We start from the raw sequence: 27,979 nt of genomic DNA on the forward strand, positions 1-27,979 counted from the left end.
CGTAGAAAGGAACAGTCTCCCCCTTCACTCCGTTAATTAAAAAATAAAAATTTACAGAAAATTCAAAAATAAAATAAAAATCATGGGGTCTGAAATCAGACCCAGGTGCCTTCTATAGACACTAAGCAAGAACTGGAGAAATCTCATTCAGCGAGAGGGTGTATACTGCATGGGAGGAGTTATCTTTTTTTCTAGTTTACTTAGTATCCTCCTAGTGGCAAGCAGCATAACACCCACTGTCTGTGTACCCCAATGAGGCGTAGCAGAAATAACTTATTATACCCACCTGCGGGGCGGTCCGGTCCGAGGGGTGTCACTGGTCCTGGTCAAACGCCTCCCATCTTCATGAGATGCCGCCCCCTCCTGCTTGCTTCATGTCGTGCTCCTGCGCAGGCGTAATTCTCTGCATAGCAAAGTACTGCAGTTTGCAGGTGCAGGGAAAGGTCAGAGGTCCAGCGCCTGCGCACTGCAGTAGTTTGCTCTGCCCTCAGCAGGGCAGATAAGTACACCTGCGCAGGAGCGCGATGCCAAGACTGTGGATTATGCAGGGATGCATCATCTACAAGAAGCAAGAAGGAGGGCGGCGCCGGACCAAGAAGAGCGACACCCCACAGACCAGACCGCGCCACAGGTGATTATAATAGTTTCTTCTCTTACAGGTCAGGTTGGGGGCAGATATAGAGCATTATAGAATGCTGTATATCAGCCCCGAAAGGTGGTGGCCTTAATTCACATTGTCCAAAACTGATGACAAGTTCCCTTTAAACCAACGCATCAACAAAACCGCAAAATATTTCTATACTTTTATTTAATTTTCCTTGCAAATAAAAATATTCCTTCACTTGGAGAAAACCAGGACTTGAGACATCATAGAAGCTTAGAAATGGATCTCCAGGTATATGACTAAATGACAAACTATCAGCTATATTATCTGACAAGGTAGGTAAATTCGAGAAAATCTGGTCATCCTGGGCAGAAAAAAGGAAAAATACCCCCTTTGCCACAGCAACTCTGGGCTTGCAGGCATTTAAAAAAAAAAAAAAAAAAAAAAACATATGCACGGCAAGTTGCTTTGCCATTTGGCTGCATGTGTTATTTTAGGTGGAATCTGCCTGAAAAAAACATTATATGAACATACTGTAAGCAAGTTTCCCAGCATTAAGCTACTGATGGAATAATGAAAGAATAGGCCATCAAAGTCACCTATGTGGCATTCTAAACCTTGAAACCCCTCCAGATCAGCTATTTAAACTTAGATGGGAGAACAATGCAATACCTTAGGCCAGGTTCACATCACGTTTTAGCAGCCTGTTCAACGCATAGCGTTGACGGGCTGCTAACGGTATAGCGTAACGCAATCGCATTATGCTATACCAGCTAGCGCTAGGCAGGTGACTGAGCTGCAGACCGCATCCGAGGCTCCGTCAGCGAATGACTGCACATCGCGAACGCGTGCCGCTTTACGGCATGCATCGCGATGCCCCCAACAATGGGGCTCACTGGCGGACTGCCTATAACGCAGTGTGACCCCAGTCTTACATAACTACTGCTTATAAAAAACCACGTGCAAGTCAGTGGTACGATATAAACATTAAAGGGAATCTGTCACCTTATTTTAGGCCTATAAGATGCGGCCACCGCCATCAGGGGCTTATCTACAGCATTCTGTAATGCTGTAGATAAGCCCCGATGTAACCTGAAAGATTAGAAAAACAAATTAATTATACTCACCTGGGGGTCCGGTCAAGTGGGTGTCGCGGTCCGGCGCCTCCCATCTTCTAGAGATGATGTCCTCCTTCTTACTTCTGCCGCAGCTCCTGCACAGCTGTAGTTTCTCTGCCCTGTTGAGGTCAGAGTAAAGTACTGCAGTGCACAGGCGCCGGACCTCTGACCATTCCCGGCGCCTGCGCACTCCAGTACTTTACTCTGCCCTCAGCAGGGCAGAGAAAGTAAAACTGCGCAGGAGCCGCGGCAGAAGTAATGAGGAGGACGTCATCTCTAGAAGATGGGAGGCGCCGGACCGGACCGCGACACCCACCGCACCCCCCAGGGAGTATAATCTAACTTGTTTTTCTTCTCTTTCAGGTTACATCGAGGGCTTATCTACAGCATTACAGAATGCTGTAGATAAGCCCCTGATGGCGGTGGCCACAGCTTATAGTCCAAATATTGGGTGACAGATTCCCTTTAAAGGGGTTGCAATGCTAACATGAACACCCCATAACAGCAGGGGTGCCAAAAATCCAACTGCAGGCGATCTGAAATTGATGGCCTATTTTAAAGAGAATCTGTCAGAAGGTTTTTGCTACCCCATCTGAGAGCAGCCTGATACAGGCAAACAGAAGCTAAATCCAACTAAAGGTACTGCCACACTTAGCGATGTACCAGTGATCCCGACCAGCAATATGACGCGGTCAGGATCGCTGGTACATCGCTAAGTGGTCGCTAGTGAGCTGCCACACAGGCAGATCTCACCAGCGACATCGCTGGGGACGGGGGTCGCTACTTACCTGTCACACTAGGCGATCCTGCGTCCTCCCGCCCGGCTCCACGCTCGTCTCTCCACAGGAAGCGCCGCAGGAAGCTGACGACGAGAAACAGTCCTGGACGTTCTCGCACGATCAGTGATAACCAGCGGGGGAGCCGGTCATAGGTAAGTATCAGACACAGCGATGTCACTAGCAATATCGCTATAACGTCACAAGTTATAGCGATATTGCTAGCTATATCGCTTAGTGTGACAGTACCTTTAGATCAATGGGTGCAGCAGTTCCCACACACTCAGAGCTTTTAGAGTTAGTAAGGAAGCAGAGCTGAGGAAGCTAACACCACCCACACCAAGCTCTCAGTGTAGGAAAGTCCACAGAAAGTAAGCTATCAGAGGAAGGGGGGGGGGGGGGCATCAGACCAAGACTCACATCCAGCTAGTTACACCAATGATAAACTACTGCTGCTAAAACAATCAATGTAAGTAAGCAAACAAAATTGGAGCTATATAAGAAAGGCATCCGTTTTAACCACCACAGCATATTGTCTACAGGTTACATATCAAAAACCTGCTGACAGATTCCATCATAGAAAGTCTTTTCAGCCATGTTCATGTCTAGTATCATCACATAGATGGTTGCTGGATCCAATCTGTTGACAAAAAAGTCCTGCAGACACAAGTTTTTTAGTCTGCTTGAAAAAGAAAAACTGATTTCAACTGGATCAGTTTTATATTCCTTTTTTTTCTAAATAGTGAAGTCTATTGGAAACAGATTCATTAAATAGCAATCCTTTTTTTCTGACCCTGAAGACAAACCGAAGCCACAGAAGTCAAGTCACTGATAGCTGGTGACGTTGCCTCTCCTCGCCACAAAGAGACTGCTGAAGAGGAGAGTGGAGTTTCATGTATGCATTGCGTTTTAAGGTGTTTTTCTGGAGAAAAAGTAAATGAATTTCAAACTAACTATATTTGCTGGTAGGAGTCAAGCATGGACTTGATAAGTGTTCAGAACTATCTAAACGTGATCAAATTTAACATTCTAATTCTGGGGCTAAGGAAACTGCTAGCACAGCTTTAGATTACATTGTGTAATTAAACATAAAAAAATCATGAACTTTGTCTCAGAACCCATAGACAAGGAATTCATTTTATTTTCTGTACCTGTAAATGAGTAACACTTGGTATAAGGGGTCCAAACATATGGTAGTTACTCCCCTGTTTACACAAAAAAAGTCCCTTGCATAATTGTTTTACAGAATATTTTGATTATTTCACTTGTCCTGTTTATCGAAGGAATAAAATAGAAGACACATATAAACTGTATTCAGTGGATTTGAAGGGGTGGCTGTGCAAATCCAACAAACCTGTTTAAAATAAATTATGAAAATACTAAAAATTTGACCAAATTGATCCAGCAATGCTGCATCTACAGAAACACTCCATTCTATATTGGCCATGTCCAAGGACCAGCGGTTTAGTAGCCAATTGGACTTGCTTTTGTACAATGGGAACCTAAAATCCCTTGAGTGTATTGTATCAGTGCCTGCTGTTCTGAAGACACAATATGCCGATGGGAGGCATTATTAATCCAGAATGTAGGTTGTGAAATTATTTAATAAGATTTAGTAACAAAAAGAAAACACAACTAGTCCCATGACCCCACAACATTCCCTCCCGCCTCGGTTTTCAAGCACTACATATCATAATTAGGATTCTTTCGAAGGATGACAAATCCTTCAAGAATGGGCGTTACAGGCAGATACTCTTCTGTGGCCAGCTCTGCCCGCTCACCATGTGCCAACAACACAGGCGTTGTGTGTGTCTGGAATCCTGTGATTGTCTTGGGCTTGCCAGCCTGGCCAACAACATCCACAGCCTGAAGAGGGGAAAAAAAAAAAGAGAAGACATTTGTATATAACCTAGAAGACCCAATTGTTGTCTGGAATAAAGAATTAATTTATGACCCAACTACCTACTACAATCCTAGGGCATAAAACGGGTATCTGATTTGTATAATTTCTGCAGGAAAGCAAAGTGGCTTGTGAAGGTGGCTCAAAATGAGGCATCATTCGCGTGTGTGGTGTACTTCAATCAGGTGAGCTGCTAGCCTACATGGTACACTACGCACTGGTAAAGAATAGAGATGAGCAAATAGATACAAACTACTATGGCCCGTTGCCTAGTTCAAGGCTGCGTTCACTTCTGCACTGGCAATCATATGCCCGGCACTTCTGTCACTTACTAGGTTTTGTAAGTGAACCAACATCGAGGCTGGACCAGGGCACTTGTAAAGCATAGAAGTCTTATTTGTGTGCCACTTCAATACTGAAGGGCCAGCACCTACTGATTGGGAGCTGTGAATACAGCTCTTTGCCCGTATTTCACTTTTTACACTTATTACACCCCCCAGACTTGGATCCGGTATTTCTCTTTTTCTTACCTGCCCAACTCTGACAGAGACTGGAAGAGGCCGTAACTCCTCATCAAACGTCACCAACATTCGTGGCTGCATTGCAGCTACTAAACCATACAGTATATAATGCGACTTGCCCAACACAACTGTAGAAAAAGAACAGTAGGTAAAGGCCCACGTAGAAGGCCAAAAATTCCGTATAAATTGATAAACCACTACTTACTGTTTCTAACATCCAAGAATGACACAAGCACGGTTAATAAACCAGCCACTGCCACTTGACTCATGAGCTGCCGATCACTATGGTAGGGGCACAGTGTGAGCGTCCCTTTCCCCAAATGAGTAAGTCCCTAGAAAATACAGGAGTATTTACAAAACAAATTGAAAACCAGCATTTCAGCCCATCACACAGTTTGACTAATTGCATTTTTGCTATGTTCCACCATAAGAGGCTAAGGGCCCCGTCACACATAACGATCTTGCTAGTGAGATCGCTGCTGAGTCACAAGTTTTGTGACACAACAGCGATCTCACCAGCGAGATCGCTATGTGTGACAGCGATCAGCAACCGGCCCCCCTGCCGGTATCACTGATCGCTGTAGGAAAGTCCTGGACATTTTTTTGGTCGCTGGTCTCCCGCTGGCCAGCACGCATCGCTGCGTGTGACAGGCGGGAGACCAGCGATCAGCTGGTAACTAACGTACACATTGGGTATCTAAGGGACGTGCGACCATAGATACCCGGATGTGTACGTTAGCTACCGTGCTGATGCAGGGAGCTGGTAACTAAGGTACACATCGGGTATCTAAGGGACGCACGTCCCTTAGATACCCGATGTGTACCTTAGTTACCAGCTCCCTGCATCAGAACGCTCCCTGCATCAGCGCGCTGGTAACTAATGTACACAGCGACGCCGCGTGATCGGCGTCGCTGTGCTGATCGCTGGTGAAGCTGTCTGACAGCTCACCAGCGATCACATAGCGACTTACCAGCGATCCTGACACGTTGATATCGTTGTCGGGATCGCTGGTGAGTCGCTATGTGTGACAGGGCCCTAACCAGAGGCTGCAAGAGCTTGTAACAATGGAAATTCAAACATTAGCTCTGGTCTTAAAAGGACTCAAACAGAGATGTGTAACTTTTATTTACCTGTGCCAGTCGCACCATGAACAGATTGTTGGGATCCTTGGCGTGATACTGGGCTAGCTGCCTCAGCATAGCAGCAAGGCGAGCATTGTTTGTGCCTATAGGAATGAGGAATTAAGTCAACTTCTCCAGAGACTAAACAAATATACAGATCGAAAAGAAAACAGACTATACAATGCTTACCACTGCCCACCATGCCCATGGCAAAGATTGAATTGTAGGACACTTCAGGGTCTGCATCATGGGAGAACTTGCTCAATGTGTCCAAGATATTCAACCTTGGATTGGAGACGGAGATAAGGGCCAGAGCCAGAGGGACCGCTCTGCGGAGCGTGGGCTCCCCATACCTGAGCTGCAGAAAGCAATTATAAAAAAACAATTATAAAAGTAAAGGACTGATTGCAGTTAATAAAAGTAACTAAGAACTGCTCCTAATGGGCTCCGTACACAATAGGTAGTGGCTGGTCGAACAATGGTTTGGGTTAAAGCCATCATTTCCGATACCCCCAACCACAGGTGCACTGGCTCTGCCCAATGTTCCTGTATTCTCTCAGAGGGCTGCTGCAAGATTCCTCCTCTGGTGGCTTGTCACCTGAAGAACAAAAGGACAGGCCAGATCCTTATCTCCCCCAATATCTCTTGAGGAGAGTCTGAAGGTCCCAGATATTGGCGGGTTTGGCAGTTATTCTAATGTATGTGGATGTCCTTTAAAGCAAAGTTCAGTTTAAAGACCATTTCATGTACATAATATTACCCCTTTGCAAGAGAACTGCATTACTACACTTAGTGTCCATATGGTTATGCCCCAAAACCCCATGCTCTAATAATTAATCGCAGATAAAATCGTGTTATTTCTCATTATAATTCACTTAATTAAAAGGGCCTGTCAGCTAAAAATATATTGATGACATCAAGATCAGATCGGTCAGGGTCCAACACCGAGGACCTACAACCATCAGCTTTTACGAGTTCTGGCAAGATGTAGGTACATGGAACGGCAGCAGCCGATTTGAATAAAAACTGCAGTATATGGCAGTGGATGCTACACAATGAATGGAGCTATGCTTTGCAGCTCTGATTTAAGTATTTACAGTGGGTACAGAAAGTATTCAGACCCCTTTAAATGTTTCACTTTTTGTTTCATTGCAGCCATTTTGGTAAATTCAAAAAAGTTCATTTTTTTCTCATTAATGTACTGTCTGCACCCCATCCTGACTGAAAAAAAAAAAAATGTAGAAAATTTTGCAAATTTATTAAAAGAGAAAACCTGAAATATCACATGGTCATAAGTGTTCAGACCCTTTGCTCAGACACTCATATTTAAATCACATGTTGTCCATTTCCTTGTGATCCTCCAGATGGTTCTACTCCTTCATTGGATTCCAGCTGTGTTTAATTAAACTGATAGGACTTGATTTGGAAAGGCACACACCTGTCTATATAACACCTCACAGCTCATAGTGCATGTCAGACCAAATGAGAATCATGAGGTCAAACCACCTGGCCAAGGAGCTCAGAGACAGAATTGTGGCAAGGCACACATCTGGCCAAGGTTACAAAAGAATTTCTGCAGTACTCAAGATTCCTAAGAGCACAGTGGCCCCCATAATCCTTAAATGGAAGAAGTTTGGGACTACCAGAAGTTTTCCTAGACCTGGACGTCCAGCCATACGAGCAATCGTGGGAGAAGAGCCTTGGTGAGAGAGGTAAAGAAGAATTCCAAGATCCCTGTGGCTGAGCTCCACAGATGGGAGAAAGTTCCAAAGTCAACTATCACTTCAGCCCTCCACCAGTCGGGCCTTTATGGCAGAGTTGCCCAACGGAATCCTATCCTCAGTGCCAGACATACGAAAGCCCACATAGAATTTGCTAAAAAACACATGAAGGACTCCCAGACTATGAGAAATAAGATTATCTGGTCTGATGAGACAAAGATAGAACTTTGTGGTGATAATTCTAAGCAGTACGTGTGGAGTAAACCAGGCACTGCTCATCACCTGCGCAATATAATCCCAACAGTGAAACATGGTGGTGGCATGCTATGGGGGTGTTTTTCAGCTGCAGGGACAGGACGACTGGTTGCAATTGAAGGAAACACGAATGCGGACAAGTATAGAGATATCCTGGATGAAAACCTCTACCAGAGTGCTCTGGACCTCAGACTTGGCCAAAAGTTTACCTTCCAACAAGACAATGACCCTAAGCACACAATTAAAATAACAAAGGAGTGGCTTCAGAACAACTCTGACCATTCTTGACTAGCCCAGCCAGAGCCCTGACCTAAACCCAATTGAGCATCTCTGGAGACCTGAAAACGGCCGTCCACCAACGTTCACCAACCAACCTGACGAACCTGGAGAGGATCTGCAAGGAAGAATGGCAGAGGGTCCCCAAATCCAGGTGTGAAAGGTGTGAAAAACTTGTTGCATTATTCCCAAGTTGACTCATGGCTGTACTAGCTCAAAAGTGCGCTTATACTCAAAACTCTGATCCCATACCACAGCTCAGCCCGGCTGGGTATGGAGCCCAGTGACTGGAGGTAACTTCTATAACGTCACCCTGGTCACTGAGCGCTCACGGTGCTACCAGGGATCTCACTGCATCTCAACCTGGCTGGGAACAGGGCCCAGTGACCTGAGGTAACCTCTATGACGTCACCCCGATAACTGATGCGGTGTTCCCAGTAGCTCATTCACCAGTGCTTCTCGGCCTGGACGGTCGCATCTTGGCACCTTCCAGGTTGAAAACTGGGGATGAGCGAATAGCTTCGGATAAGTCCTTATCTGAATAGCTATAGCGGTTACCGAACAGCTGTATCAGGAACTCTTATACCTGGAGCGCTCCCGATATTCAGGTGTCCGGCGCCGCATCTGCATTTGTCGCGGTGGTGTGACAGTCACAACAGATGCATGGAGAGCCTGTTTATTGTGACTATCACAAAGCCACGACACGTGCAGCTGTGGCGCCGAACAGCTGATTATCAGAAGTGCTCCAGGTATCCGGGTTCCTGAAACATTTATTCGGTAACCGCTATAGCTATTCAGTTAAGGACTTATCCGAAACTATTCGCTAATCCCTATTGAAAACTAATTATCCCCCAGACATGGATTACGGCGTGGGATAGAAAGACAACCAGGGATGGTATATTGTTTATTTTACTTTTATTACAGGACTCTGTACTGTAACCTGAAGAGGTGCAGTTTGTCACCTCGAAACGTGTAGTTTCTGTAGTACATATAATAAAGAACTTGAAAGATCTATATGGATTTCTGAAGAATTCTTATCACTAAAGCAGCGCGGATGCTCAGAAGTGCTTTTCTTGGATCCTCAACTTATGATTACAGGAGAAAGATGGCTTCGGTGGAATAGGCATTTGGTGAGTATAACTGGGTTTATTTTTAAATAAAAAAGTGTGTTATGTTTTATTTCAAATAAAAGACTGTATTCTGGCTTTTTTTTTTTTTATTTACCATACAACTATAGGATTAGTAATGGATAGGTGTCTCTTATAGACGCCTCTCCATTACTAAGCCGTGGGCTTGATCTCACCTGACAGTACAAAGGTGACATCAACCCCACAAATATTAACCCCACTTGCCACAACTACAGGGCAAATGGGAAAAGCCGGGCAAAGTGCCAGAATTGGCACTTCTAATAGATGTGCCTTTTCTGGGCAGCTGCGGGGTGCTATTTTTAGAATACCAGCCCTCAGCTGTGAGCTTTAGCAAGGCTGGTTGTCAAAAATAGAGGAAAAAAAAACCAAAACAGGATTTTGGTTGCTTACCCTAAAATCTGTTTCTCAGAGTCTTCATTGGGGGACACATGAACCGTGGGTGTGTGCTGCTGTCACTAGGAGGTTGACACTATGCATGAAAAAAAGTTAACTCCGCCTCCACAGTATATACCCCTCCAACCGGCTGTAGGACAGTTAGTGAAAAAGCAGTAGGAGGAGACATTATCATGTAAGTCATCATATATTCATTACACTTAAAATCATGGGAGGGCGCTGTGTTCCCCAATGAAGACACTGAGAAACAGATTTTACGGTAAGCAACCAAAAGCCTGTTTTCTCTTTCATCTCATTGGGGGACACAGGAACCGTGGGAAATCCAAAAGCAGTTCCTGGGGTGGGAAAAAGACAGAAACTTCCTTCAGGTCAGAGAACTCACCACTGCCGCCTGCAAGATTCTTCCGCCTAGGCTGGCGTCCGCTGAAGCATAGGTATGGACCTTATAGAACCTTAAGAAAGGTGTTCACGGACAACCATGTGGCAGCCTTGCACAACTGCATGGCTGATGCCCTGTTGTGTACCGCCCAGGAGGCGCCCACCGCCCGGGTTGAATGGGCCTTGACCCCAGCAGGGGACACCCTGTCCTTTACCTGGTAGGCTTCCAGAATTGCCATTCAGATCCAGCGGGCAATTGTTGCCTTAGAGGCCGGCAGGCCTCTTCTCACCCCATTGGGGATAACAAAGAGCGAGTCCGCCTTCCTGGTCCTGGCCAGATAGATCCTTATCGCCCTGACCAGGTCTAGCTTATTCAAAGAACGCTCCAGAGGATGGGTTGGAGCGAGACAAAATGACGGAAGGATTATATCCTCGTTCAGGTGGAAGGCCGATACCACCTTGGGAAGAAAGTTAGGAGGAGGCCGCAAAACAACCTTGTCCTGGTGCATAATTAAGAATGGAGGACGACAGGACAATGCCGTTAATTATGAAACCCGCCAAATAGAGGTGATGGCTACGAGAAATATGGCGCTAACATATCCCGCAGCGCCTTACAGTTTGCACACATCATCATCACTGTCCCCGATGGGGCTCACAATCTAAATTCCCTATTAGTATGTCTTTTAGAATGTGGGAGGAAAACTGGAGTGCCCGGAGGAAACCCACGCAAACATGGGGAGAACATACAAACTCCTTGCAGATGTTGTCCTTGGTGGGATTCAAACCCAGGACCCCAGCGCTGAGCCACCGTGCCGCCCTAAATACCACGTTCCAGGACAACAAAGACATGGGAGCTTCCTGTAGGGGTTCAAAGAGTGAACCTGTCAAGGCTTCCAAGACCAAGTTAAGATCCCATGGAGCTACAGGGGATCTGTAAGGAGGGGCCGCATGTGCCACTCCTTACAGAAAGATCTTAACCTATAAGCGGGAGGCAAAATTCTTTTGAAATAGAATAGAGAGAGCAGATACTTGGCCTTTCAAGGAACTTAGGGCCAGACCGCCGTCTAACCCTGCCTGGAGAAAAGGTAGGACAGCTGGCAGGGAACAGGGCATAGGTGTGACGTGATTAGACTCACACCAGCCAAAATAGGCCTTCCAGGCTCGATAATAGACCCTGGAAGAGGAAGGCTTCCTAGCCTGGATCATTGTATTAATGACTTGGTCAGAAAAACCTGCTGCTCTCAGTATTGTGTCTTCAACGGCCATGCTGTCAAATTGAGCGACCGAGAATTCGGGTGGTAAAATGGCCCCTGAGCCAGGAGATCTGGTCTGTCGGGGAGTCTCCAGGGGTGCCTGTGACAAGATTGATAATTTCTGCGAACCAGGCCCTCCTGGGCCAGTACAGGGCGATCAATATGACCGGCACCCCTTCCACCTTGATCTTTAGCAGCCTGGGCAGGAGAGGAAGGGGAGGGAACAGGTAAGGGAGTCTGAACTGTGTCCAGGGAATGACAAGCACGTTGACCCCTATTGCTAGAGGATCGCGGTATCTTGAGACAAACTGTTGGACCCTTTTGTTCTGTCGTGATGCCAGGAGGTCCACATCTGGAGTCCCCTATAGCTGGCATATCTGACGGAACACATCCTGGTGTAAGGACCATTCCCCTGCCGCGAGCCCCTCCTGACTGAGGAAGTCAGCGGCCGTGTTGTCTGTGCCGGGAATGTAAACTGCCGGAATTGCGGTTTCTGCCCATTTGAAGATTCTGGATAGCTCGGCCAGTGCCCGGGGACTTCTGGACCCCCTTGGTGATTGATGTATGCCACCGCCGTGGCGTTGTTTGAATCCGGACTGGCTGGTTGTTGAGGTATCTTTCCCAATGTAGAAGTGCTAGAAAGACTGCCCTCAGTTCTAGAATGTTGATTGATAGTGAGGATTCTTGCCTCAACCATTGTCCCTGGACAGTCAGGTGGCGGAATACCGCACCCCAGCCCAGGAGACTGGCATCTGTAGTTATTACCTGGGGCGATCCAGCAAAGAGATGGACCTGTCCCACTGAAGGAGGATGTTCCTCTGCAGTATCCTGGAACGGAACAGGGCAAAGGGTGTTGCCTCTGAAGCTGCCACCATTCTTCCCAAGGACTCTCATGGCAGCGCAAAAGGATAGAAGCTGGAATTTCAACAGAGAGCGAATTCCCTGCTGGAGGGTAATCCACTTTCTTTCTGGGAGAAAGACCCTTGAGAGGCGGGTGTCGATTACCATTCCTAAGAATTCTAGGCGTTGTGTTGGCGTTAGGTGGGATTTCTCCCTGTTTATGATCTAACCAAACCGGCAGAGCGTGTTTAAAACTACCGCTAGATTTTCCTGGGCCTGAGCGAAGGAGGGCGCCTTGACGAGAATATCATCGAGATATGGTACCAATATTATGCCTCTGACCCTTAATATAGCTACCATCGCTGCCATAATCTCTGTAAAAATTCTGGGGACTGTTGCCAGCCCAAATGGCAGGGCCAGAAACTGGAAATGCTGGTTTTGGACAGCAAAACGCAGAAACCTCTTATGTCCCTGAAAAATGGGGACATTTAGGTAGGTGTCCCGGTTATCTATGGAACATAGGAATTCCTGATCCTCCATATACGTAATTACCGACCGAATCGCTTCCATCTTGAAATGGCGTAAGCGGACCCATCTGTTTAGCCTTTTGAGGTCTAGTATGGGACGAACTGAGCCATCCTTTTTTGGTATCGCAAACAGGTTTGAGCAAAAGCCGGTAAAACGTTCCTGCTCGGGAACGGGGACGATAACTCTTGCGTTGAGGAGAGAGTCGATTGCCGCAAAAAAACCTAGAGCCATAGCAGTGTCTTTTGGTGGCGGAGATAGAAAGAAGCGATCTAGTGGAAGCGCGTTGAAGTCTATCTTGCATCCTGTTGATACTGCCTCCTTTACCCAGATATCCTCTACTGAATTCTGCCAGATATCTCTGAAGAGAAGGCGACCTTCCTAGGCAGGGAGAGGTACTGGCAAGGGAGTTGGACTCCCTGCTGGCGTCAGGCTGAAGTGGCTCTGCCCGGCCCTGACCTGGTAGCTCTGCTGTTGGAACTGCGGGAAAGCCATGACGGGGTGGCCCAAAATTATAACTTCCTCCTATCCCTCGGTACTTGCGACCTCTGCGAATCATGAGTATAAGTGCCTGTCGCTGGGGTACGGCGAAAGGGCTGAGCCCTACGTTTGAAAACATATCGACGAGCTTTGGCCTGAGGGAGAAGGGAGCTTGTACCCCCCGTTGCATCCTTAATGATTTGATCTAACATTGAACCAAAGAGCCGGGTACCCTGAAACGGCAGATTGGTCAGTGATTTCTTTGAGGACAAATCAGCCTGCCAAGCCTCTAGAAGGCCCAAAAGGAGGCTCCTTTGGTGCTCCAGTGTCCACTGGAGTCTGAAGTGGCAATCTGTTAAGCACCGTTACCAAGGTCTGTGATACCTTGGTAAGGTCGGCCACGGACTTAGATAAGGAAGAGGCCCATCCTGGACACTCACTGTCTCCCGTGGCGATGGATGGCCCCTGGGCGGTAGGCAAGGTGGCTTCCTCCTGCTCCAGGGGTAATGTGGGAGCTCTGACAGGCAAAGCGGGGGCTGCACCTGCTCTCTAGCGTAGGTGACATCGTAGGTCTGCTGCAATCTGAGCAGAGTGGCGAGAACTGACCTGAAGGAAGCCTGAAATTGCATTTGGTACATACAAAATATTTGACCAAGGTCACTGAAGCGGATGAGGAGGAGGAGCGGGACTGCTCTCCCTTGGGCATACTGACAGGTTTTACCTGGTGCCGACCGTCGGGGGGTAGAGAGCGGAGTGACGGAGCAACCTGTAGTGCAGTACTCACATACCCACGACCTGTATCCCCGCCGCAGCTGCCGCCCGAAGGAGAGAGAAGAGAGAGCGAGGTGAACAGCCCTGCCGCTGCCTAGAAGCCTTATGAAATCCCAGCCTGGAAGTGGTGGGCGGGGCCTGCTCTGGCCTCCTGGAGCACCAAGATGGCGCTGGTGCAGGAAGAGGAAGCCGGGGAGCGGAGCTTGCCGGGAGCAGGATTCTGGCGTTGGCCGTGCTGGGCTCCTGCTGGAGCCCAGGGCCATAACGCTGCCACGGGAGGAGGCTGAAACCACGCTGCACCGCGAGCTTGAAAGTGTTGACTCTTAAATTAAGTATAGAGCCATGGGCTGTAAGCCCGAGTGCTGATTACAGCGGTCACATTCAGCCAGAGCAGCTGGTGAGCAGATTATACAACGCTGCAGCCTCTTACCTCCAGTTCACCCCATAACAGGGGTCGGTTTACCTGCATGAAAAGATTGCTGTCCCAAACCTTTTCTGCAGGGCGTCTCTCTCGATCATCAGGCTCTGGTGGGCGAGTGATGGGAGACGAAGGTCAGGACCAGGAGCTGCCACCTGAACACGAGTCCTGTGTTAGGGGATAGGGTCCTGCCTGCAGGATTCATGAGGATACGGGGTGGCAGTACACGCCGTACTCATAATCCCGGTGTGGGAATACAGATGTAGCATATCTACTCTGAATCCCTCCATGGTTACCTGAAAAGGAACGGCGCACATTGAGGTAGGCATGGGTCTGCGAGAGACCTCTGTCCACCTCCTGCTGACACTAAGCAAAACTGATTGTCCCACAGCCGGTCGGAGGGGTGTATACTGCGGAGGTGGAGTTAACTTTTTATCATGCAGTGTCAACCTCCTAGTGACAGCAGCACACACCCACGGTTCCTGTGTCCCCCCAATAAGACGAAAGAGAAAAATATAATTTTTTATTTTCACGGCTCTACGTTATAAACTTCTGTGAAGCACTTGGTTGTTCAAAGTGCTCACTACAAATCTAGATAAGCTCCTTGGGGGGTTTAGTCTCCAAAATGGTGTCACTTGTGGGGGGGTTCCACTGTTTAGGCACATCAGGGGCTTTCCAAACGTGACATGGCGTCCTCTCTCAATTCCAGTCAATTTTGCACTGAAAAAGTAAAACGGCACTCCTTCCCTTCCGAGCTATGCCATGCGCCCAAACAGTGGTTTACCCCCACATATGGGGTATCAACGTACTCAGGAGAAATTGCACAATAACTTTTGGGGTCCAGTTTCCTTTGTTACCCATGGTAAAATAAAAAAAATTAGGATCTGAAGTTGGAAAGCTAAAACGTTCATTTTTTAAAAAACATTCCAAAAATTCCTGTGAAACACTGAAGGGTTAATAAACTTTTTGAATGTGGTTTTGAGCACCTTAAGGGGTGCAGTTTTTAGAATGGTGTCACTTTTGGGTATTTTCTATCATATAGACCCCTCAAAGTGACTTCAAATGTAATGTGGTTCCTAAAAAAAAAAAATGGTGTTGTAAAAATGAGAAATCGCTGGTCAACTTTTAACCCTTATAACTACCTAACAAAGAAAAATTTGGTTCTAAAATTTTGTTAATGTAAAGTAGACGTGTGAAATGTTACTTAAGTATTTTGTGTGACATATCTCTGTGATTGAAGGGCATCAAAATTCAAAGTTGGAAAATTGCAAAATTTTCGCCAAATTTCCATTATTTTTTTTTTCCACAAATAAACGCAAGTTATATCAAAGAAATTTTACCACTATTATGACGTACCATATGTCACAAGAAAATGTCAGAATCACCGGGATCCATGGAAGGGTTCCAGAGTTATTACCTCATAAAAGGACAGTGGTCGGAATTGTAAAAATTGGCCCAGTCATTAACATGCAAGCCATCCTCGGGGGTAAAGGTGATAAACAGTCCCCTTCACTTGCTAAACTGATTTTAGCAACCTTTGTTATGTTGATCTAGTATTTACCAAGATGGGTCTATAAATATATATTGATGCATGTCACTCCAGAGGTATTCACAACCAATATCTGATCAAAAATCAATCGCAAAGAAAGTGTGTCATCTCTGAACAACGCTACAGTGATCAGTAAATAGATTAAAAGCTCTGGAGTAAGAATCTGTCATTTGGATGGTTTTACTTAATGGCGATGACACCGAGGACAGTGAGCATGTGCTTAGGTTTCCTAAACATGCAGTGCATTGCCTGTTTACAGGTTTAGACTAGGAGAATACAAGATAAAGGGACTGTGTCAGCACAGTATGACTGTTGAAAGCAAATACAGGTGCTCGGTGCACCATGACAGTCTCATTAACTTGTACACTGACTGTAAACCTGAAAACAGGCCATGTGCCGCATGTAGAGGACACCTAAGGACACGCTCATAACGGAGATGACCAAGAGGACACACTCTATAACAAGTAGCCCATTCACAAACTAACAGTTGGTAAACACAAGTAAGTGAAAATATTAGTGACACATTCAGAAACAGGATCTTTTCGGGGGATGACAGTTCTTTTAATCAGTGAGCCAAATGAAAAGAATTTAAAAAAAAAAAAATTCCATTGAAATTTCAATTTGATTTGCTCTCCATTACTGGTTGTGGAGGCAACATTCATTTCAACAATGTTAGCAACTGCAAAGACATCTCATCTAACGAGATGACTCTTGGCCATTCACTGGTACAGCCGATTATAGATATAGAATACTGGGATGGGAACAGTAATCAAATACATACATTCCACACTGAAAAAAAAACGTTAGCACATTTTCCCAATATGAGAGAATTAAAGCAAAATCATATTTCTTACCAAATGGCCAAAAGTGCGAAGCGCCATCTCCGATCCTATTTCTTCACCCATTGCGATGAGAGCAATGCCAAGGACGGCCACACCCTGTAAGCAGAGAAAATGCAGGACTGATGTTAAGGTTACAAAATCGGCTAAAATAGACACAGGCTGAAATGTGCTGATCCATCCCATTGGATAGTTCTAGCTGTTTGGCCGCAACTATCTCTAAACCATTGCCTTCACAGGTTTTTTGTTTTTTTTTTTTACATTTTTAATTTTTCTTTCTACCAAGAACCAATGCATTTTTTATTTTTCTGTCGACATAGCTGTATGGCTCGTCACTCAAAAGTACAACACACCCGGGGGGGGGGGGGGGGGGAACAAAAAACATCCATTTTGCCATATAATGTACTGAAAAAAATGAAAAAAAATCCAACTTGGGTGAAACTGTAAAATAAATGCAATTCTAGCTGTTTTTTGGATTTTGTTTTTTATGGTATTCATTATATGGTAAAAATTACATGGAGACATGATTATGCCAGCTAGAGATTTTGTTTTATTAATAGAAGCTCTCCCATGTACTTTTTTCCCCCAAAACCTGTGTATATGGTACTGTATTGTCAGTGTGTTAATATGCTCACCTGCTGTCTTCTCTGATGTCCAGCGTCGGTCTTCTCCTCTTCTCAGGGACATCACTGCTCTGCAGACTATATGGGTCACTATGCTATATGCGTGAGCCAGAAGTCTCTTTTACAAAGCAAGTATGACACTCCAAAGACTTACATTGTAAAGTCCACTTCCGGCTTACGCAGAGTTCAGCGTGATCCAGAAAGTCTGAACGGAGGCGATGTCACTCAGAGGAGGAGCAGAGCAGAGCTGGATACCGGAGAAGACAGCAGCAGGTGAGTATATTAACACAACATTACAGTGCATACACAAACATAGGTTTAAGGGGGGGGGGGGGGTAAAATGTTCATGGGAGAGCTTCTTTTAATAAAGAAAAAAACCTTCAGAAGTATGCATTTAGTTAAAAAAATAAAAATATTTGTTTGTGTCACCATTTCCAAGACTTGTAACATTTTTATTTTTGAATCAGAACTATATAAAGGCTTGTTTTTGCTTGGCGAGCTGATGGTTTTATTGATAACAATCCGAGGTACATATGATTTTATTGCATTTTAAGAAGGTGTGGCAACTAGTGATGACCGAACATGCTCAAATAAGGTATTATCCGGGCATGCTCATGAGTATCTTCAGTGTGCTCGAATAATATGCTTGAGCCCTTGCAACAGAAATATCTCACAGCTGTTCGACAGCCGCACACATGAAGGGATTGCCTATTTGTCAGGCAATCTCTGCATATGCTGCGGCTGTCAATCAGCCGCGAGACATGCAGCCTTGGGGACTCGAACATATTTATCGAGTATGCTGAAAACACTCCGTTAGCACCCGAGCATGCTCTGATAACTCCTTATCCGAGCACGTTCGCTCATCACTAGTGGTTACCAAAACACTGGAATTCTGGTGTTTTATTTCCTTATTTTTAATACGGAAAAAGGTGGTAGTGATTTGAATTTCCCTTATTAATATTTCTTTATTTTTCAACTACTACTTTATTTTTCTGTCCCCTTACAGGACTTGAATCGCTTATATCATGTACTGCAATACAATAGCATTGCAGTATATAATGTTTATAGACTATTCTGAAGCTCAGCCTGCACCAAGATGGCAGTGGCAGGGACCTTCAGCAAGCTCTGGCTGGCATTGGTAATCTATCAATGCCCCGCAATTGCGAAGTGGGAGTAACACAATTTAACTGCTGCTGTCAGACTGCAGAATCTAAATTTTAAAGCTCAACATGAGTCGTAGCTGTTGGCGGCATTGCCATCATCTACCTTTTGAGGAGGTAGCTCAGCTTCAGAGCCCCCTGCACACACACACACACACACACACACACACACAGACACCAGCACTGACATAGTTATGTCAATCTGCGATAATATTGTTTGGTAGAGCAACTCTAAAATCACTTTGGACTGTACAAAAGGTCTAAAGGCCCGTTCTCCTGGACCAACCAGTGACCTCCAATGGAGTAAATATTTGCCGATCAGTGGTCGTTAAATAGCCCATTTACGCAGGCAGACCATGGTAAACTATGTGCACTGAATGATCCATAAGAAATTGTTTAGTGTACATAGGCTGCCATTGTTTACACATGATGATTCTCTTCATAGGACAATGATCTCTTGTGCTGTACAAAATATCATTAGACCCAATGAACAAGATTTCTGCTTATTTATTGGGTGATCGGCAGCCTGTTTACACTGCAACAATATAGTGACTAAAGTGTTCCTAGGAACGCTTGTTCCCGATACCATGTTGGTGTAAGTGCAGCTAAAATCTTGCCAACATTTATGGCCAGCCCTAAGACTATATGGCCAGATCATTAGGGCAATTAGCTGAACATTATTGGCTGTGTAAATATGCCTCAGACCAGATTTTAGGCCACACCTGGTGTGATCCCATGTCAGCAGCACTCTCTTTTTTTTCCTTCTTGTCTTTCTTCTCCTCTTCTTTCTCCTTTGAGTCATAGTGTTCACTGCAAATATGAAGCAGCTGCTGCACCTTCAGCACATTTCCAGAACCTAGTAAAGAAATGTTGCAGTGGTTAGTGATGCTTTAGTAAGACAACGAAGGACATCAAATGTTCCTACAATTTACTTAAAGTCCCATTTCAGCGGTTTCATTTTGGTTTTCTGAATTTTCCCCATCCATTAGCTATCACAATGCACACATTAAAGTACTTAGCAGTTGCTGTCTTCTGCTTTTTTCAGTGCTCCTCTGGTCCTCTTCATCAGACTGCAGGCTCTGACTGACTGGCTCACCACAGCCGACCGTTCATTGCTCTCAATATAAGTCTATGAGAGCTTGGTTCCGAGTCTCAGACTTACAATGATATAGCGATTTCCTGTCACACAGACAACCCGGTAGTGAGCCAAGTAGTCACAGCTGCCATTACATAATCCAGGAGATACAGGAGCAGCACTGGAAACAGTAGAAACTTATTGGCAAGCATTTTCATACGTACACTGTACATGCATTATTGATCTATAATGAATAGCCTAGTATATCTTTTTTTTACCTTATAGGTTATCAATTCTCTGTGCTGGGAAATCTCAAAATATTGTTATAATGGCGCAAGCTCTGCTTTTTTTTTAATTTTAAATACAGAGCTACAAATTCACAATGTCACAGACTGTAAGGAGAACACGTTGGTTATCTGCAGCTGCCACCAGAAGAGATAATGATGTACAGTACACAATGAATTCAATAACCATGCAGCTAATGGTGAAAAGTCAGCATATTATGCTTGGGAGCTGGGATGCACAACCTGCGGCTCACGATGCCAAACAGTGTGGCCCCCGGCCATCTTTGGCACCCTTATATTGGGGATTCCTCTCACTTCAGAACTTCAGAGAGGAAAAGATGGTTGTGCATGAGTATAGATCTCCATTATAGTTTACTAGATGGTGGCCCGATTCTATCGCATCGGGTAATCTAGAGTCTCTGTTAAAATAAAAAATAGTGATATACTCACCTTCCGATGGCCCCCGGACTCTTTCTCTCCTCTCCACGCTCCCGTCATCTTCCGTTTCCAGTAATGCCTTGTGTGAAACACCGCTGATGACGTCACGCTCTCGCGAGAGTGACATCATCTTCAGCCCTTCTCGCTGTTACCTAATGTAGTGTACGCCAGTTACACCCAGATCTGCAGTCACTTTTCTGTTGTTACCTAATGTAGTGTACTCCAGTAACACCCAGAGCTGCAGTCACCGTTCTGCTTTTACCTAATGTATTATACTCCTGTTACACCCAGATCTGCAGTCACTGTTCAGATCTTACCTAATGTATTGTACTCCAGTTACACCCAGAGCTGCAGTCACTTTTCTGCTTTTACCTAATGTATTGTAGTCCAGTTACACCCAGAGCTGCAGTCACCGTTCTGCTCTTACCTAATGTATTGTAGTCCAGTTACACCCAGAGCTGCAGTCACCGTTCTGCTCTTAACTAATGTATTATACTGCTGTTACAGCCAGAGCTGCAGTCACTGTTCTACCGTTACCTAATGTATTGTACTCCAGTTACACCCAGATCCGACGTCACTGTTCTGCTCTTACCTAATGTATTGTACTCCAGTTACTCCCAGAGCTGCAGTCACTTTTCTGCTTTTACCTAATGTATTGTACTCCAGTTACACCCAGATCTGCCGTCACTGTTCTGCTCTTACCTAATGTATTGTATATGTACAGGACTGTGCCTGTGTAATGAGCGACGCAGCAGTGATGCCTTTAACGGCTGTAATGTGCCTGTACAATAAGCGATGCGGCAGTGTTGCCGCGACGACTAAGCGACTGTCGCTGATTGGTCACGGCCTAACTGCCGCGACCAATCAGCGACGCAGGATTTCGGTTACAGACAGACATGATAAGACAATTATATACATATATTCCAGAGGCTGGACAAACATCTGACTGGGATGATTTAGCGAATCCTGCTTTGAGCAGGGGGTTGGACCAGATGGCCCAGGAGGTCCCTTCCAACTCTACGATTCTATGATTCTATAGATTATAAAGTTGAAGTGCTTGACTGTTTACTGCTAACAGGTATAGCTTCGTTCATATATGGCCCTATTGAGCCCTATCCATTTCAATAGACATCTTCAACTTTTAAGTGATTGCCCAAAACTTTTATATTAATAACCTCAGGATAGATCAATATCAGATCCGTTGTGGCCTGACACCCGGCACCTCCGCTGATAAACTGTCCCCATTGCTGGCGGTGCCCAGATGATATCAGCTGCAGAGATGCACAGCTCTCAACTGTATAGTGGCCGGGTACAGCACATCTGTCCGTATTCAAATGAATAGGAGTGGACGTATAGTACATAGCTGCGGCCACTATGAAGTTGATGGAGCTCTGCTGTTACGTTCCGCAATCGAAAACACTCAGCCACTGCTGACACTGGAAACCGTTGATCGGTGGGGACGAGTGTTGCACCCCCACTTATAGGGAATTAAAGGGAACCGGTCACCCCTCCCGGACACAATAGAGGTATGGTGGGGAATTTATGAAAGCATGTATTTCAGCGTTACTAGGGATCAGAAACATAAGAGCCACCTTCACAGAATGCAGCCTCAGTGCTGCTGAAGGTAGCTCTTTTACTTCAAAATGTCCTGGGGGGGGTGACAGGTTACCTTTAATATAAAAGTAGCAACCCTTCACAAGAAGGCTCTCAAAGCAATGTGAACGCAGCCATAGTTTAACATTGGTTCTTTGAAACCAAATTCATAAAGCCAGTGAATGAATGAATGCGAAGTCCATAGAGACTAATAATTTCAAAAGCACTACTAATTTGTTCACAATATCTTCATAGCAGGCAGGGCAATGGGGTCGGTAAGCAAAAACCTCAGACTCTCTACATTCCCTGACTTAAACAACACAGCACTGCCTCACTACTGAGCATGTACATAAAGTGTAGCACAGATTCATCTCAACTACAACTCCACAGCACTGCCTCACTACTGAGCATGTACATAAAGTGCAGCACAGATTCATCTCAACTACAACTCCACGGCACTGCCTCACTACTGAGCATGTACATAAAGTGCAGCACAGATTCATCTCAACTATAAGCCAAGATCTTTAGATAAGGAACAGAACAGACATTTATAGGACATTTCATAACTTGAACTCCACCAAAATGGACACCGACTCCACAGGCATGATAGCAGGCACAGCAGTTTTTATCAGTCCATATCCATCTCTACTAGTACCACTTAGTAGTAGTAGCAGCAGCTATGGTTGTGCGAGTCGGCCTCATTTATCAAATAGGTCTAAGGAAGATGGTCTTTGCTGCCCAGAGCTATCAGTAAAAGCTTAGCCTTTATAAGCTAGTTATGAGAAAACATAAACGCTGCATTGGTTGCTACAGATAAGAAGGGAATAACATATACCTTCTAAAAATCCATACACTGGATACTTGGATATCTGAGGAGAGTAAAACAAAACCAACCTAAATTGAAGGGGCACAGCACTCCGCTAAGAGTTTCTGCCCCATCGTTTTATTGATTGTTGGGAGTCTCAGTAGCTGGAATCCCCAGCAATCTAACTTACGACTTGTCACTGATTTTATAAAGGTAACCTTTACAGCCCAGAAAAGTTACCCTTTGAACCTACCTGCATACGCACAGATATCCACAAGAGTATTGGCAAAGCTGCGGAATGGCTCCGAAACAACTTCCAAAGCAGCAAGAATTGCCTCGATGGCTTCACCCTTTCCTAAATGAGAAACAAGAGAATGTGCTCAAAAAAAAAACAAAACACACATCGCGGTCACCCCGACCAACATCCCTGGCTTTACAGATGTGACCATAAATATAAATTATTGCTCACCCAGATGGTTCAGTCCCAAGCCAAGTGGAAGCCAGCGAGCAAATGTGTCCTTCAGCTCCTGCTCAGATTTCTCCATAATAGTCTGAAGGATTGTGGATGTCACATCCCCATTACACGATCCCACAGCAATCATCCCACAAGCCAGAGCAGTTACGCCAACCACCTAAAACAAGACAATAAAATTGTCTTTCTACAGAATGCAAGAACAATGTTCATAACGAGACCTGAAAAAAATAATCAACTCTGACCCCGGAGAGCGCTAGGATGCAAATATCTGTCAGGACAGGGGTGTCTCGTCACACAATGTCTTACCTCCATACTGGACTTTGAATCTCCCATCACTGGAAGTAGAAGTGTCAGAACATCCTCACGATTGGATCCAGCGTATGCCAGGCCTAATCTGAAAGTAGGGAACAAGAAGATTTAAATGGATAAAATGTGCCCATATAGAACCACATATAGGTATGCGATTTCCACATCCTAGTATTACATGGAACTACTGCTCAGGATCGGTTCTAGAGAAGGTTAGCGATCACACACCGCAGTAAAAGGTTATATTTATTAATTACATAAAAAGTACACGTCTGATCTCCATGACAAATAATACTATCAGATAGTTCTAGGCTCTGATAACTTCTTCCCTACATGATCAGCCATAAGGTAATCTGATAGACCATCCAGATAACACACAGGAGGCCACTGCTCTGCCTTCTGACCCTTACACCCACTGTACCCTCTTCAACGACATACACATTGGGCATCTGGACAACCTTTCATGCTTATGTTTAGGCAAGTCCTGCATCAACAAGGAACAAACTCTGGAACCACTTTATTTCAGGATTCCCAGAGGTAGAACACAAGTTTCTAATCTGCTGATTAATCTATCTTATTCCCAATAACTCACGTCATAACTTGTAAACCTTCTATCAGACAACACACACACAATTCAAGTAGAACTCAACCAGTTGCTAATACAGAATACATGCTCTGTGTAACTCACCCAAAAATGGCACCAAGACGCATGGTGTTGCTATTATGGAGGACGTAGTCTGAGAGAAGGGCCAAAGCTGGATCACATTCATTTCTCACACCAGAGTTCACAATGCCACAGGCCAAGAGCGCTCCAGACTGCAGGGACGGAAAATGCCTCATGTCAGACACTAAATACAACATTAGTAGGGAAAATGAATTAAATGGAGTCTGCCAGCCCAAACAGACAGTTTAAACTGAGCACAGAGTGTTCTAATCGCTGGCCCCTATCTAATGAAACAAAGGTTTTACCAAAATGTTAGCTGGTTACTCGGTACAACCTTGGAACTGCCAAGATGCTCAGTGCTTCGATTCACCAGTTTTTAGCATGACCTCACACCCTAAACACCATGAGAGGTGCAGGCAAGCAAAACCATGGGGCAAAACAGTGTACTGTGTCTCTTAGAAACACCAAGGGTGCAGCAAGTAACCCAATTAACATATATGGTGAAACTTCAGTTTCTGCTGAATGGAGGCAGCAATTAGAATACTAAAATGCAAAATTTTGGGGGGCAGACAGACTCCCTTTAACCAGGGATGTGGAGTCGGTTTCCATTTAGTGGAGGCTGAATAAAATGGACAGACTGACGTCTAAAAGATATAATACATGGGCTACAGTAGTACAATTCAGGATGTGCTGCAAATGTTTTCAGAGTAATTTGGGAAAGTTATGAAATGTCATCTAAATGTCAGTTTTGTTCCTGATCTAAGGATCTCGGCTTTCAGTTGAGATGAATCTGTGCTGCACTTTATGTACATGCTCAGTAGTGAGGCAGTGCTGTGGAGTTGTAGCTGAGATGAATCTGTGCTGCACTTTATGTACATGCTCAGTAGTGAGGGAGTGCTGTGGAGGTTTAGTTGAAATGAATCTATGCTGCACTTTATGTACATGCTCAGCAGTGAGAGTGCTGTGGAGTTGTGAGATGAATCTGTGCTGCACTTTATGTACATGCTTAGTAGTGAGGCAGTGCTGTGGAGTTGTAGCTGAGATGAATCTGTGCTGCACTTTATGTACATGCTCAGCAGTGAGACAGTGCTGTGGAGTTGTAGCTGAGATGAATCTGTGCTGCACTTTATGTACATGCTTAGTAGTGAGGCAGTGTTGTGGAGTTGTAGCCGAGATGAATCTGTGCTGCACTTTATGTACATGCTTAGTAGTGAGGCAGTGTTGTGGAGTTGTAGCCGAGATGAATCTGTGCTGCACTTTATGTACATGCTCAGTAGTGAGGCAAAGCTGTAGAGTTGTAGTTGAGAGGAATCTGTGCTGCACTTTATGTACATGCTTAGTAGTGAGGCAGTGCTGGGGAGTCATAGTTGAGATGAATCTGTGCTGCACTTTATGTACATGCTCAGTAGTGAGGCAAAGCTGTAGAGTTGTAGTTGAGAGGAATCTGTGCTGCACTTTATGTACACGCTCAGTAGTGAGGCAGGGCTGTGGAGTTGTAGCTGAGATGAATCTGTGCTGCACTTTATGTACATGCTTAGTAGTGAGGCAGTGCTGTGGAGTTGTAGCTGAGATGAATCTGTGCTGCACTTTATGTACACGCTCAGTAGTGAGGCAGGGCTGTGGAGTTGTAGCTGAGATGAATCTGTGCTGCACTTTATGTACATGCTCAGTAGTGAGGCAGTGCTAGGGAGTTGTAGTTGAGATTAATCAGTGCTACCCTTTATGTACATGCTCCGTAGTGAGGCATGTATGATGGAGTCAAGAGTCGAAATCGGGAAACAGAGGAGTCCGAGTTTTGACTTACCAACTCCACAACGCTGCCTTTAACATTGTTCTGCCTCATCACCAACTGGTGATGCTGCACATTTTTGACACTTTATAAATATGTCACATTTGGTGATAAAATGAACAGTTAATTTCCAACAATCTGACCATTTCAGGATATATTCTTATATTATAGGTGATGTTACAGCAAGTCAAAAAATGCGCTAAATTAACGGTGAGCGCTAGTTTTTTGTTGCAACAAATAGTTTACAGTAAACCAAACAGGTGGCTTAAAAAGCTTGTCAACTACTGGATAACCCTGTAAGCGCCCCAGTGTCTTACATTTAAAAAAAAATAAATAAATAAAAAAAATGTATACTTAATTTCACGGCCCAGCAACACTCTAACCCTTGTGGTCACCTACTGGTCACGGCATAAACAAGCTGCGCTGGTTCAGAAGATAGTGACATTATTTATTTATGCAGCACAGTGGCCAATTAATAAGGGGTTGTCCAGCAATAAATTTAACATGCACCAAATCCATCAAACAGCGTGTGCCTCAGTGACAAATTTGGTACATCTTCAGCTGAACTCCTCCAGGCTTTAACGTCATTTAAACATTTTCTGTGCTTCTAAGCCCCCGAGGCAGCGCAGGTCATCATCATGGGATTAGTAAAAACCATCTCCCTACTGGGAGTATTACAGGTGGGGATCCACCATCAAAAAAGTTGTACAGGAAGCTGAAAGATTTTAAAAAACAAGAAAATATCTAGTGTGCCCACGCCACATCCTCCCACTACTGCCTTCTACTTATGAAACCTACAATGATGTACAATCTTTGGCACTTATTGCTACGTAATCTGAAGACAGCAGGAGATAGAGGGCAGAATAATGCACAGCATGTATTCTTACCTTAATGTAGTCCTCAGAAGAATATAAATACTTGTCTATCTGAGTAAGTCCTCCATCCACATCCCAAAGAAGGATCATTCCCAAAGAAGCAGCTGCACTCAGCATTCCTATTAACACAGAATTACACGAATAGAGACTGGTGAGATCACTACAGCATAATGTGCTGAATGTTAGAGAAACAACCTGCACCTTAGTCCTTTCTTACCATGATCTTTGTTCTTATATAGCCACTTGTTTCCATCATCAGTCAGCAGCTTGTCTTGCCCAAAGGCTGCATTAACAAATCCATTCACAAAGGAGGAAGCCAAATTCATCCTTGCCGAATCCACCTGAGATCCACTACCTCCAAATCCTGACGGATATATTATAAAAGGGATGATGCTTATTAAAATGGGACCTGTCATCCTAATTCACTGCACAATATGCAACATTATCAATTAGATCTCATAGACCTGACGAGGCTGGTGCACTTATTTAGAAAATGCATGCCAGAATGGCTGATATTAAAGGTAATCTGTCAGTAAGATCACCCCTCCTAATCCATCTATATAGGCACGAAGGTCACAGAAATTATAAAATGATAACTTGATATCTGAAAGGTCTTATTTCAGAGAAATCAATATTCTTAATACGTGAATGATCTGTTAAGATCTATGGCCCGGACACTAATAAACTTATTACCAGCGTGAGACATGTAGATCAGGAGAGCAGACTGTCAGTCATTACATGTCTCACATTGGAAATTACCCCTTTCATTTAAAATACTGTATATACTTGAGTATAAGTCGACCCGAATATAAGCCGAGGCACCTAATTTTACCACAAAAAAATGGGAAAACTTACTGAATTGAGTATAAGACTGGCATGCATTAGAGTTGAGCTAATATTTTCGGAATCTGACGCCGAATCTGAATTTGCCGTATTGGTACCCTATTCGTGCCAAATTTATCTTTGATGATCGGTTCCGAACATATTAGTTCATATCTACCCCCA

General features: G+C 44.8%; 1 protein-coding gene across 2 annotated transcripts in view; it reads right to left on the reverse strand.

The window, feature by feature from the left end:
- Positions 1–4,084: 4,084 nt before the first annotated feature.
- PSMD2 (proteasome 26S subunit ubiquitin receptor, non-ATPase 2) overlaps positions 4,085–27,979 on the reverse strand; it is a 64,602-nt gene continuing 40,707 nt past the window's right edge. For both annotated transcript variants that reach the window (XM_073589231.1, XM_073589232.1), the window contains exons 9-21: positions 27,192–27,338; positions 26,987–27,093; positions 24,335–24,462; positions 23,647–23,734; positions 23,335–23,497; positions 23,119–23,220; positions 19,393–19,526; positions 16,903–16,986; positions 6,231–6,399; positions 6,051–6,145; positions 5,125–5,251; positions 4,929–5,047; positions 4,085–4,364 (exon numbers count right to left, since the gene is read on the reverse strand). In XM_073589231.1, coding sequence (XP_073445332.1) covers positions 4,182–4,364; positions 4,929–5,047; positions 5,125–5,251; positions 6,051–6,145; positions 6,231–6,399; positions 16,903–16,986; positions 19,393–19,526; positions 23,119–23,220; positions 23,335–23,497; positions 23,647–23,734; positions 24,335–24,462; positions 26,987–27,093; positions 27,192–27,338 — 1,646 coding nt within the window. In that variant the 3' untranslated portion in view covers positions 4,085–4,181. The remainder of the gene's footprint in view (positions 4,365–4,928; positions 5,048–5,124; positions 5,252–6,050; positions 6,146–6,230; positions 6,400–16,902; positions 16,987–19,392; positions 19,527–23,118; positions 23,221–23,334; positions 23,498–23,646; positions 23,735–24,334; positions 24,463–26,986; positions 27,094–27,191; positions 27,339–27,979) is intronic.

The sequence above is a fragment of the Dendrobates tinctorius genome, unplaced genomic scaffold (genome assembly GCF_039654945.1).
Source record: "Dendrobates tinctorius isolate UK_male_01 unplaced genomic scaffold, ASM3965494v1 ptg000107l, whole genome shotgun sequence".
NCBI classification, from domain to species: domain Eukaryota; kingdom Metazoa; phylum Chordata; class Amphibia; order Anura; family Dendrobatidae; genus Dendrobates; species Dendrobates tinctorius.